At 52.4% G+C, this 13,267-nt stretch overlaps 4 protein-coding genes across 4 annotated transcripts in view; 1 reads left to right on the top strand and 3 right to left on the bottom strand.

The window, feature by feature from the left end:
* VOLCADRAFT_98158 (uncharacterized protein) overlaps positions 1-3,472 on the bottom strand; it is a gene marked incomplete at both ends in the record, with an annotated part of 12,447 nt that extends 8,975 nt beyond the window's left edge. The window contains 7 exons of the mRNA XM_002957055.1: positions 35-89; positions 267-364; positions 737-814; positions 1,301-1,382; positions 1,639-1,714; positions 2,594-2,667; positions 3,405-3,472. Of these exons, the coding sequence (XP_002957101.1) occupies positions 35-89; positions 267-364; positions 737-814; positions 1,301-1,382; positions 1,639-1,714; positions 2,594-2,667; positions 3,405-3,472 (531 nt within the window). The remainder of the gene's footprint in view (positions 1-34; positions 90-266; positions 365-736; positions 815-1,300; positions 1,383-1,638; positions 1,715-2,593; positions 2,668-3,404) is intronic.
* A 1,315-nt stretch (positions 3,473-4,787) lies between these two features.
* VOLCADRAFT_98159 (uncharacterized protein) lies at positions 4,788-5,808 on the bottom strand (the record flags this gene model as incomplete). Its single annotated transcript, XM_002957056.1, has 2 exons — positions 4,788-5,287; positions 5,697-5,808. The coding sequence occupies 2 exons, from the start codon at positions 5,806-5,808 to the stop codon at positions 4,788-4,790; spliced, it is 612 nt and encodes a 203-aa protein (XP_002957102.1).
* A 2,331-nt stretch (positions 5,809-8,139) lies between these two features.
* On the top strand, positions 8,140-8,977 carry VOLCADRAFT_83936 (uncharacterized protein; the record flags this gene model as incomplete). Its single annotated transcript, XM_002957017.1, has 1 exon — positions 8,140-8,977. The coding sequence occupies exon 1, from the start codon at positions 8,213-8,215 to the stop codon at positions 8,975-8,977; it is 765 nt and encodes a 254-aa protein (XP_002957063.1). The 5' UTR covers positions 8,140-8,212.
* Positions 8,978-11,865: 2,888 nt separating this feature from the next.
* Positions 11,866-13,267, bottom strand: part of VOLCADRAFT_107523 (uncharacterized protein) — a gene marked incomplete at both ends in the record, with an annotated part of 4,376 nt that continues 2,974 nt past the window's right edge. The window contains 3 exons of the mRNA XM_002957057.1: positions 11,866-12,102; positions 12,187-12,272; positions 12,643-12,775. Coding sequence (XP_002957103.1) covers positions 11,866-12,102; positions 12,187-12,272; positions 12,643-12,775 — 456 coding nt within the window. The remainder of the gene's footprint in view (positions 12,103-12,186; positions 12,273-12,642; positions 12,776-13,267) is intronic.

Here is a 13,267-nt window from a genome sequence, read left to right on the forward strand (position 1 = left end):
TGAAGCCCCCCTGCATCTGTATATATGTCGTCACGATCGCTGAGGGAGGAACGGCCTTAGCCGCCCGGCGACATGTCTCACTGCCCCGACTGCGATGTCGTATATACACACACGGAGAGAGTTAAAGAGACAAAAGCGGCACTTGTGTATGTATGTATGTATGTATGTATGTGTATGTATGTATGCGCTACCCTTCTGCAGGCCACCTCCCCTTCCTTGACTTGGCTGAACCCCTGCCCCTCCCCTCCAATCCCCTTCGCACTTACGAGCTGAGCACGATGAATGTGGTCTCGTGATCGACCCCGGGTGCGAACAAAATATCGTCCAGGAAGGAGGGGCTAGGCTGCAGCTTGCCGCCCCGGAGCTGAATGCCGGCGGTGGGGTGGGGTGGGGTGGGGTGAAGCAACGGTGGGTTAGGGGACCGGGCAGCAAGGGGGAGAGGGCAGCAAGGGGGGAAAGATGCGTTCACAAATTGCAAAATTTGACCCATATCGTTCCATTGCGCCATGTCGCTCAATGTCGTCCAATACAAGTAATGCATGCCCATACCCTCCCGGGCTGCATTTAGGGCGCGTTTAATCCGTTCCCTTCCCTTCTTTTCCCCTCCCTTTCCTTTCCTTTCCTTTCCTTTCCCTTACCACCTCCCCCCCATTTGCCCGGCCCTCCCTCCCACCCCATCTTTTCATATGTCCGTTCCTCCGCACCCCTTCCCTCCCCTCCCCTGCCGCCGCCGCACCTCGTTGAATGGCGCGTGTATGACCTTGGCCTTGCGGGCGGCTCGCTTTAGGGGCAGGCCCTCTATCTTCACCTCCAACTGCAGCCGGCAAGGACGACGGCATTGCATGGGAGGGCAGGGGGGGGTGTCAAGACCAGCAACAAAGCGCCACCGAACCCCCCCTCCCCCGGGTCCTATTACTGCTGTCACCATTCTCTGGCATCATAGGAGTTTCGGTCGCGTTCCAACAAGGGGGAATCATACGCGAGAAAGTGGAGGGCACCGCGGGGGCGGGAGGGTGATGACGTGGTGTGGTACGGCGTGGTGCGGTGTGCAGGGGATCACTGGGGTTGGAAAGGTGAATAGGAGAAGGCAGGCGGCGGGGGAAGGGGAGGAAAAGCGGAGGGGAGGGGGAAATTGGCACCAGTGGAGAAAGAAGCAGGGGAGTTTTTTTTTTTGGGGGGGGGAAATGTTGAGGTAGGTAGCTTTAATATATTTATTCCTTTTGAGTAATATAGTACTTTTAAGAAACGCTGGTAGGTAGGTGGGAAATAGAGGAGTAATACAGGACCCACTGCCACCCACCCTGGAGCGCACGTCCACCAGCTTCACATTGCCGCCGGTCTTCAGGAGCACCAGCGCGTCCCCCGGGGTTACACTTTGGACCCTGTCACACGGCAGCCGAGGGTGGAGCCGTGCGTGCGTGTGTGTTTGGGTGTTTGAGGGGGGGGGAAGCGAAAGCGGGAGAGAGAGAGGGTACACTCTCTAAGTTGTAAGGAAGGAAAGGTTTCTGTTGTATAGTTACTGTCTGAGGGGGAGGGTACTTAGGTCTATAGGAGGTAAATTTAAGACACGGCGCGTGCATGGGGAAGTAAAGCATGGCAGTACAAGTACGACACGTACTGCAGAAATTCTTGCCGTACCTTCCCTGCCGTACGGCTCCGAAGGCAACAGGGACCGACAACGCCAGCGCTGCTGAGCCCGCCATGATCCAAGTCTCTGTGGGACATGGATTGCAGAGGGATTTGCAAGGAGAGCGCTGAGACGGCTGTGGTGCTGCTGCTTTGGGCAAAGATATACGGCACACGCACCACCCCCATTTGGTGAGATCGCTTTGTTGCACGTTTCATGGAGGCTTTAGGAGGGTTAGGTGGAGGCCCAAAGCATGCTCTTCGTCGAAATGATTGAGATCCTTCGCAGTGCCGTGGGAGGGAATGATTGACCTTGGCTTTAGACTTTTTGGGCAGGTCCAGAAAGAGTAATTAATTTTAATTACTCTCGGCAATCGTGAACTTGTCCTCTATTGCAGGTCCCAATCTCAGGCGCAGGTTGTAAATGGAGGTGGTCAAAGTTCCGTATAAATGGTATACCACCACCTCTGCCAGCACTACCGCCCATCACTCTCATCGGCGGCGCTGGGATTTCCGTTTCCCTCAATTGAACAACACCCCATCACATGCGCTTTATAAGGATTGGCGGTTGAGCTCATGGCACGTTTGTTGGGATGCACAAAGCTCCTAGTGGAGCACGACGGCAAGCTTGCGTCAAATTGTACGATGCTGGTGCGATGTACAGCGTCCAGGATCACGATCGAAAAACGCATCGCAGCGGACAGGATTCGGTGTGATAGTGTGTGGCAATGTGTTCCAACTTGGAGATGAGTAGTGCGAAGCCATGTGAGTCAACCACCAGTCAATGGTTGTGCCATCAACGGCGGCCTTGGCATATGCTTTATATTCCGGAATCTTGATGCTATAAGCCTTGCAAAGCAGGCCTGCTGCGGCTCGCGGCTTACTAACGTATGTGCTGGGCGAAGGCTGAAGGACACGCCTTCAGAACTTGGAACCTGCAGTAATAACTCAGCCGAACTGCCCTTACCCGAAACATGAATCAGACCCCCGACTGCCTGGGCGGCCTGCATAGCTTGAGCACGGATCGCCAAAGGCCCCCGGCTGCACGGTGAAACGCGGGGGGGGGTTAGGCGTTGTCAAGATGCTGAAGTAGTCAACCATTGTTGACCATGTGGAAGACCTGTAGTCTTCGTTGAAGGCAGTATAGTAAGGCAAAGCGCAACTTATAGGTGGGTTTCACGGCATTCTGGTAAGAGCTCAGACTAACATCCACGCTAACTTTGCTGTGATGCTGAGCCGAAACACCCCCTTACCTTGCGCGGCTTAGCCGGCTAGCACAAGGCATCGCACGAGTACGCAATATGGCTGGACACACATTTGCGCGACCAGGGACGCATGGCTTGGCATATTGCAAGTCCACAGCAGTTGGCGTCACGCGGACGGTTCGGCCGTTCATGGTCCCAGCAGCAGAGCAAACGATAAAGTTAGCGCTAGTTTTAAGTACGCGATAAAGTTTTGGGCGTTCAATTGCTTGGCCCTTAAGTATAGAGCGATTGAGCAGCAATATGTTCCGAAGAATTAATTAAGCCGGAAGGCAAGGTCGCAAGTGCACTGCAAGTAATCATGGGACACTACGTCTTCTAGACGGAAGTGCTACAAGCTTGTTTATGTCTCGTTTACACAATTACCGCCAGCGCCGGGACGTAAACGCCGTACAACCCTGATTGTTTCACCTTCAGCTCCTGTCATGAAGGACGACTGTTCCACTGTGTACGCGTTGACACGGATGCAACTTTTCCTTGTTGTCGAGATGCAAGTCGGTTACGTAACTGTCTCACCTCCCAACAAAACACGTTAGAGACGCAGACCCATTCCCAACACATAGCATTGCGGAAACGCTTGTCATTTGTTCATTTCATTTCCAAACGTCGCGGGGAGCGGGCTGCATTTCCGACATCGGGGCTGTCAAAACATTCGAGAAGACGCCTGACGATATGGCAATAAATTAATAAGCTAGGACTGGTTGCTTCCAATAGATATTTGCTTTCTTTTATTCATGTCCATTTTCGTAGCAGCTGTCTCCGTCCTGTTAGACAGCCCTCTGCCGTCGGATTTTTTGTTTGGTAAGATTACGTCCCTTATTTAAAAAAATCTCACAATTGAAATAAAAATGACCCAGATGGACTACGCCTTCATTGCAGATTTCTACTTTGCAAGCCATTGGTAGCCATTGTTCCATTATGTTACATAATATAACGGAGACAACTGAATTCAACCGGGAATGGCGTCACGCTCTATAACTATGGAAAGACCCAGATCATCGGCTTCCAGCGGAAAATACACGGAGGACCACGGGCCTGAAACGCCACACCACAAAAGCCGAGACACGGTTGCACCCAGAAGACAAACACAACGAGGGCACTCGCACACTGGACCTTTAAGGCCAGCTGTTCACCTACCACTAGCAACGGACACCTACCGAGGACGGCCAACACTACCTCACCGGTCCACTCACAACCGAGGCAAAAAATCTAGTCCGTACGGCAGTCTCCTCCTGGGGGTTGCGGGCTTCCGGGCGCAGCCCAGTGTAAGACAAAGCAAAAATACCTAATGCCGCGGGGGGGATGACAAGCCAGCGCGGCGCCCCCCTAAAAAAAAGGCACGGCTCACAGACGCTGCCTGCTCCCGCTTACCACACCGAGATCCCTCCCCTCCTGACCCTGGGCGGCCGGGACCAGCATCACCTGCTCTCCACCTCCACACCATTCTCCTCCAACGCGTCCCCACCTCCTCTCCACTCTCACAAGCCACCTACATCTTCTCTACTCTGATGCCAGACAGCACAGAACCCAATCCCCCCTCTTCGATGGGGCCAAATTCCCGGGGAGAGAGCAAACACACGAGCACACGAACACACACAGCCCGGCTCCACAACTCCCACTGCTAGACCACGCGACCCTAGGCCAGGACACTGCCCTCTCGCCCAGCCCTCCCATATTAGCAACGTCCATGCTTTACAGACTCACAACGTAAATGTACCAACATGGTCTACGTACTGCTTAACGTATACGATGAGCCTGCTTCCGTACCGTCACAACTTCGCACAAGTACAGCTTGCAGGTGCTGGGACACGCCTTTGCCGCATAACTAGCAACGTGCGGGTTTTTAGAGGCAGGACACATTGCTGCGCGTACAAGTGTGTCATGTGTACGCCAAAAACGTTACTTCTCCATCCCAAGCAACCGCTTCAATGCCGACATTTCGGTCTCCAGGGCATCTTTGTCGGGGTCAATAATTGAGCGCTCAAAATCAACAAGGAATACAGAAGTGGGCGTGCTCAGGATGTTTGATGCCTTGATGTCGCCATGCAAGACACCGCTCTGATGGATGGCGCCTAGAGATGCCACGGCGGCAGCGGAAGTGTTCTGTGACAGTGGCAATGAAATGTGTTGGCCCGCAACAACACTCAGTGCTACGAAGTGGCGCGGGTTCTGGCTGGCTGGTTCGAGACAGCCACGCGCTATCAGCTGAGGTATGTATCTGCCCTGCAGCTGAACCAGGTGTTCGTATGCAGCGACTTCTCTGTCAGCTCTTTCACGATCCTTTTGCAGGTCGCCATACACCTTCAGCGCCATCTCGGTGTCGTTGAAGAGAACCCTTTTCACCTCTGCCGCAGCACCCTGGCCCAAGTATTGGCATTCTTGGAAGGTGCATTGTGCGCCTGTGGGCAATATTTAGTCGGGCGGTGACTGGCGGAGACATTTGAGGAAATCACGTTGTACAGACTGATTTCCTCAAATCGTGCTGTTCACGGATGACCGGCCCTATTTTGACCAAAGGCCGCGTCATAGAACTGGAAGAATACGGCCCGCCTACAGGCCCGAATGTACTGCAATTTCGCAATATTACATTAGAACTAAAAATCTTCCAAAACCATGCTAACAGTAGTATTTCCAATAGTAGTATTTCCAAAATACTACACCATCAAGGAAATCGCCTCCTGCTAGTAAGTGGCAATAAAAGGTTAATAGGGCCGGTCATCCGTGAACAGCACTGAGTGCTCAGCTCCGTCTCGCTGCAACACCGCTCCAGTATTGGTTTGAGATTGTTCCAAAACACTGGCAACTGACCCTCAAGGTGCTTGAGCGTCTCCTGGTACACAAAGTCCATGCGCGCCTCCAGCCTCTGCTTATGGTCCGCAAGCTTATTCAAGGCGTATTGCTTGGGGATGTCCCTATTCATGGTGACTAGTTTGTATAGGCTGTATGCTATGTTCTGTCTGTGGATATTCTTAATATACAAGGCGACGGGACGCAGTCATACAATACAGTGCGCTCCGAAGTGCGCTCCGTTTCCTCCCCCCTCCCGCGCTATCTTGCCTTCTTTTGCCTTCTCTTTACACGTGCTGGTGTCAGACCCAGATGCTCCGAGCCATTTTCATGGCCACGATGGCCAACACCCCAAAGACCATCGAGAGTTGCAAACATGCAGCCTGACAGAACATTTCAGTCGTCGCATTCGACACACTTGTTCGCGACCTCGTCCGCATCGACACATATGTTGACTACGAGAATGACTTCGTTCGGGCTAAAAAGCTTGCTGTAGAAGTCGCGGAGTGGGCTGTGGTAGACCCTGCCATGCAGCAAGTTGTGTACAAGGCCGTAGCAGACAACTGTTACAAGAAAGGCAAAGGCGGGGACCACGCAGGAAAACTCCAGACTTAATCCCGAATGCCACACACAGCAACACGCGTACTTGGCGCACGACACTCGACGTATTTGGGGCACGCAGCCTTCAACCTGACAACCTCACCATGGCTATCGGTATTTGAGCGGTCGGTTATTAAGACGACGATCCAAATTATTACGACAGTCGCCATCGCCATCGCCATCGCCATCACCGCAACCACCGGTATCGCCGCTCCCACGAGTACCACCATCATCACAACAAGTTATCACAAACCGCAACGATAAACAAGCAGAATGCAGAACTTTTTTGATATTGACAGAGCCGCGTGTCCAAATTCCTCTGTCAAGGCTACACAGTTGCACAACGACTAGCATTCAAGAATTTGTATATCAATGCGTGGACGTACGTACAGACTTACAACTGCAACACCGAGCCTAGACATTTGTAACGCATGAATGGGATACATGTGCATGCATATGAACGAAGCACACATGTTATAGTATATTTGTATGCATGTCTGTTATGAGTGTGGAATAAGGTTGCGGGGTAATAGCGCCGTCAGCCGGGGAATCAAATCCACGAGGATGGACGAAGCTGAGGTGTAAAAACTCTCTCTGAGCTCCTTTCCTTCTTCTTCTTCATCTTCTTCTTCTCCTCCTAGCAGTAGCTAAAGTATTGCCAATCGTTAATAAACCTCCTCTTTTTTTCTTCTCTTCTTCTTATGCTTTGGGTCTTGGTCACAATTGTCAACTGCGGAACCTCTCCCTCTCCTTCCCTCTTCACAAGCCCTAATAAGTCCCTCAGCTCGCTCCGAAACCACAACCAACATCCACACCATGCGACTACATCTTCGTCTCGCTCCAAGCCTTATCTGTAATCAGCTGCAGCTGCTTAGCTAGGCACCATAGCCCTTCCCCGATGTGTACAGCGAGCTTGAATCTTGCCGGGACTTCAGAGCCTCCGCCGCCTACGTGTTATGCATGTATGTACGTATGTACGTGTGTATTAAAGGCGTGTGTACGTTGAGAGGGGAACTGCCTTGGGGAGCGGGTGGGGACTGCAGGACAGCTACGGTGCTCGGCACGGGGACCTCTGGTTGCCAGGACAGGCCGCAAGAGCGATAATAATTAGTCAGGGACAAAATCCTTTGAGGAATATTACTTGATTGTACAGATGGCTAGTGCTTACGGAGTAACTGAAGCAGCATTGTTAGGCTAACAGGGAGGAGAAGCGAACAGCGCTGAGGTAGCGCGAGCTGACGCGGCTGTCCTACCCTAAGGTCTAGCAGGATGCAAGCCCACAGACATGCTACGTCTTACATTTATATGTTTCGCACCTTTCTCGTTTTTATGAAATGTGTTTCGATGTTGCGCTGCGCCTGCAAGACCGGTGTAGGCACCGTCTTCTTAGGTGGCGGGTCGTTGTAGTCCGGTCGCACTTCCATTCCCTTCAGGTGATTCCTTTTGGAAAAGGTGTCCGCAGGAAACTGCCGCACTATTGAACGTATTCCTGGCTCCTCACGCGCCGGCAGCATGTCTATCTTCGAAGGCGAGACGAAACCTATCCTATGGATCCAAAGTCTGAAATGTAAACCTAATTCCCAGACACAGCGCGAATAAAAGCTGTGTTGCCCAGGAATATGGTGTAGCTAGAGTTTGATGCAGCCCGCCAAACAGAAGGCAGAAACATATTTTGCACTTTAGTGATCTCTCAGGGCTTCTCATAGACTCAAGCGGTAAACTTGAGCAATGGACGCAGGAGTTTTGAAAGTTCTGGTAATATGTACGGCACCATCCCGAAACCGGAGCCCTTTGCGACGTGCTGCAACTTGTTGTGCCGTGATGAATCTTTTTCTTGACTGTGCACATAGTTTGGTTTGGCTATCAGCGTGCTGCTTAGTAGTCCTGAAGCTGCCGTTTGTAATATTGCACAGATCTTTCTTTCGCCATTAGCAAAAATGGCCTCCCGTCAGCGTCTCGCACGGGGCATTTGCAGCTTATTTGCACAGCGGGGTTCTGCAGCCTGCAAGGGCCCTCAGGCGGCTGGGCTCATGATCTCGACGGCGCAGCAGTCGGCGCATCACAACCTCCATCAAGCCGCACAGCTGCCGCTGCTGCGCTGCGCCGCCGCTGCCTTTTCACGCTCCCTCACCACCAGCGCTTCATCTCTAAACAGTAGCCTCAGTAGCCTGCTCCGCGAGGAGCTCGATTTCGAGAAGAAAAATTACGTGCGCCCAGAGCAGGTCTCGGGCGGCCCTCCCGCGCCGTTCAAGCTCACCGAAGCCCCAGGCGACACGCTACTGACACTCTCTCGCACCTACAAGAACGAAGAAATCTCCATCGACCTTCACGTCAACAACCAGCCATCACCGCCGTACGAGGATGAGGAGGCCGACGAGGAAGGCATAACAATGGTTGCCTTTAACGTCTCGGTACTCAAAGAAGGCAAAGTCCTCCTTTTCGAATGCGAGAGCGACGGCAGCTCGGTCAACATCAACCACGTTTCCTTGGAACCTAAAGAAGGCCTTGCCTCCGAATCCATGTACTCTGGGCCCGTGTTTGAGGAGCTTGACGACAGCCTGCAGCGCAATTTCTTCTCATTTCTGGAGGAGCGCGGAATCACCGCCGAGCTTGGCGAGTATTTGCGTTTCCTAATTTACGACAAGGAGCAACGGGAGTACCAGACGTGGCTGGGCGAGGTGGAGAAGTTTACAAGCAAGTAAAAGGGCGGCAGGAGCAGGATACGATAAAAGCAAGGAGTGGTGGGGTGGCTTCCGGGAGGAGCAGCAGTTTTAGGAGGTGGGGTGGGTGAGGGTCACGGTCGAGGATGGTGGCTATGTCGGTGGTCGTTGGAGTGGGAGGAACCGTGCGATAGAGAGGTTGCCGCCGGCGCTGAGCGAGCTCTTGAGACTGATTTCCTCAAAAGCACAGCTGCAGCAGCAGTAGCAGCACCAACAGCAGGAAGATAGCAGCAGCAGCAGCATTGGACACGGATATGGGCACACCCATGGGCAGCGGTGACGGTCGACTTATCGTGGTGGCAGTGCCGATGGTGGTGAGGATGGTGATGATGGTGGGTTCAACCACTGTATAATTATTGCGCTCTTCAAAATGTTTTTGTCTTCCGGGACTCCTGGCTCGTTCAAGCAAGGCGGTCAAGGTCTGATCCTGGATATGGATATGGATTTTTGCTTCTGGATCCTACCTGGGCAAATATAAATGTTGGAACATGTTATCACTTCCCGGTGCCAATTCGTACACCCCAGCGGACGTTCGTGTGCTCTGAACCGTGGGGGGCCTGGGGCTGCGTGAGGCGAATAACTGGAGTAAAAACGTTCAATTCAAAGGGAAAAAATGGAATCCAGGAGAAGACAGACGGGAAATGAGCGAGCACAGTCCTGGAGATTGCCCATCCGGGCGTCCGTGTAGTGCGCAAGTGCCTCTTTTTTTAAATCTTGTCGAAAGAAAACACGACAATGAAAACGTGGCAACAAGACATCAAGTACGGCACAGTACACAACATCGTCGTTGAAAATTAGGTGGGAAGCGTCAATTTTTTCGTTGAGGGTTCTCTGCTGTTGGGGGACAGCGCAGCGTGTGTGTGTTTGGGGGCTGGGGGTAGAGCTAGGAGGCGCGCTGGGACAGCGCTGGCTCTGCTGCTGCGCTAACTTTCGGGGGTGGGTGTGGATTGTTTTCTGCTACCTCCTCCTGCTTTTGACTTCACCGTTTTATTTGCTGCTGCCTTCGTGTGTGGACGCAAAAGATACAGAAAGGTATCGCGATCTCGCAGTTGCAGGAAGTCTCTCTTGCTTCGGGTTACTATACGGCAAACGACATGGGCTCTAGTGAAGATTTTATTTACCCTCAAGCCACATACTCTTGAAAATATTATTTCTGACCTAGTAAAGCATTCGGGGCAGATTAGCAACCAGTGGCGGAGCTGTACGACAATACGAACCTAACACCACCTTATGGCCACTTCGCCGAACAAGTCTTAAGTGAACCTAAGACCGTCACACAGAAGTGTGTGTAGCTAAGGGTACTTAAGTCTTAAGCGCAACTGAACGCATATCAACGCAAAATTGTTTTAGCACTGAAATCCATACACAGGTCGAAAAAAAAAGCACTGGAGCAAATTCACCTCCTTGCCCCGGTGTTGTGGCTTCCCTATACCTCTGTACTGTCGCGTCGTACGTCGACAAAACACGCAGACGTACGGCAGACGGTAAAATGAACGTGACGTTAAAAGGTTGTGACAGCACCTCCTTTCACACAATTCACGGTCCTCGTATATCATCCACCTTTGAGACATATAGGCATCACCCCTCTCAGATATCGCTGCGGTGATGCCTATATATCTCACCCCTCTCTGATATCGCTGCGGCAGCTTCCGTTACATCACCTCTGCTGCCTCCGTTAACTGTTCCCCAGCCACTGCCCTTGGCCACTGTGCCCCACCCCGACTGGCTCCCCCCGTCCATACACCACGACATGTGTGTTTCACATCGCACGGTACTACCCCACCCCACCCGGGAAACCGGGCCTACATGTTCCCTGCCTTCCAAAACACACAACGTACACTTACGGCACGTACTTTCGTTCCTAGGTCTGCGACTGCCGTCCTGCCACTCCAGTTCATGTTGCATTGTTTCACATCCCGCCATAACGCCAACCACCAACACTTCCAGCGCAACCCAACGCATGCGTAATAATCGATCTTGCAAAATCAGTGTATAGTTGTAACGGTTGGAGGTCTACAACGTACTGCTGTGGTGTACCAAGCTTAACAAGCAGTTGTCTGCCCCCTCCGAGAAAGCTAAACTTTTAAAACTACAAAACGCACAATGCGCAGCCTGCGGCTCTGTGTTGAGTCACTTTTACTAGTTTGAGAGTACAATTAACTGACTTGGGGCGAAGACTTTTGTTTAAAAGTAAGCCGTTGGAACGACGTGACGTCAAGCTAAATTCAAAATAAGTGCATGCCGCGTACACAAACTCGAGGGCACATGGTCTTTGTCGCGCTTTGCCGGTCGTAATACCACCAACTATTAGCCCTCGCCTCACATGGTAAGTGGGGAAGTAAAAATATTTGCGAATTAGGAGCAACCGCTTTACTCATTATTACTCCAAACTCGACGAGCCTTTCAAAATGGAATCCCCTTTGGATTGCCGCAGGATACCCTTGTCCCCATAATGGGAATGACGACAACCCTGAGGGGGCGGAGCCAATTCCTGAGGGGCCGCGATGATTTAATGATGGGAGTTTTAGGCAATTGAGGTGTGATGCTCGCGTTACTGGTTGGTAACCCCGGCGCAGCAGATACCGATATTGTTCTTTCCTTCTTTCCCTTAAACTTCTGTTCCCTCCCCTTTAATATTTATATTTATTTAAAATTTTTCATGGTGGGTTTCAGTCTGTAAACTCGTTGCACCGCCTCGCTACACCGCCTCAGGCAGTTCATAGAGAAGCATGAAGCAACATTTTGCCCTCCTTTTCAGACGACATATCAACATGGCATCCCTCTCTCGCTGTCTCTCTCTCTCACACACATACACGTGGATACACACACACGGATACACATATACATACATACACACACACAGATGCCCATCACATGTCGAACAGCAAACTGGCCGCCATCTCAACTTGCCCATTCGCCGCGCGCAATGCCTGAATGGCCGTGGTTCGATCCGCACCCAGACCCATTAACTGGGAGATCTTGGTCTCCAAGTCAGCGCTGTTGCCACTGCCGCCACCACCACCACCACCACCGGCGGCAGTAGCACCGCCAGATGCCCCCCCGGTCGGTGGTGTTGGTACCGGCGCCGCAACTGTCGGTTGCGGGTGCTGGGGTGGCGGTTGTGGCGGCGGTGTGGGAATGGCTGCGGCGGTTGGCTGTGTTGTGGAGGGTGTAGAGCCGGATGCACTTACCCCGCCAACACCACCACCACCGGCTGCGGGGGGCCCTTCCGTGTCCATTTTATCTCCCCCCGTACGACCTGCAGCTGCTGCTGCATCTGTGGATGGATTGTAAACAGTTGAGGTGTAATAGAAGGTAATTATTTTCGGGGTAGGGCCCCCTCCGGGTGATAAGTTGATTGGGTGGCGTTGGGTTGGTAGTGTGTGAAATTTGCAGAATATTATATACAACAAGGGAAACGACTATAGAAGATATACAGCCCATGTCTGCAAACGCTTCTAGGAATACACTCGCACATGCATACATACATACATACACACTCCCGGCATTCTTTTTTTTGAGCTTCACCGGGGCACCCAACTCCTTCCTCCTTGTCTTCAAGTGCAAGACATCCACCTCCCCCTTAACCCCTTACCAATATGTCGTACACACTACATACACACATGCATACATACATGATTCCATACCTGATTCCATCCGCCTGTTCGCCTCCGCCTCGCTCACGTCCTCCACGTGTGCTGAGAAGTCCCGGGGTATTTGGCTCTCGGACAGGAAGGGCAACTCCACACCGCAACTGCCGATACGCAACACGCCCTTGGCCTGCGTGTGTGTATTTGAGGGGAGTTGGGTGCCGGGGGGAAATGGGAATTGGGGGGAAAAGCGGGAGCGGATGGGAAGGGTGTTGCACGGGTGGGGATTCGGCGGTTATACAACCCCTTAAGAGCGGGGATATGGGAATCATATGATATGACGATGATTTTGTAAATACTCCCGAACCAGAGACCCTGTTCTCCAAGCTTTTGTATACCTTGTTTTTTGCTGTAAGGAAAAGTTCCCTGGTTTGGTTTCTGTTCAGGTTCAAGTGCCGTACACTCGTCAATCCAAACCCAAATCAAGTAGGGGATGGGGCCAAGGTGGGTTTCACGCCCACCACAGGCGGCGGAGGGCGGCGGCGGAAATGCTGTGGAGCGGCGGAGGAGCTCGGGAGGGTAGTGTCTGCAAAGTGCTGTCCCACCTGTTCATCCCCCTCCTCCACCTCACAACCCCCCCACCACCACACCCCACTCCCCCACCATCTCCCATGCACCTCAC

The sequence above is a fragment of the Volvox carteri genome (assembly GCF_000143455.1).
Source record: "Volvox carteri f. nagariensis unplaced genomic scaffold VOLCAscaffold_68, whole genome shotgun sequence".
Taxonomy (NCBI): Eukaryota; Viridiplantae; Chlorophyta; class Chlorophyceae; order Chlamydomonadales; family Volvocaceae; genus Volvox; species Volvox carteri.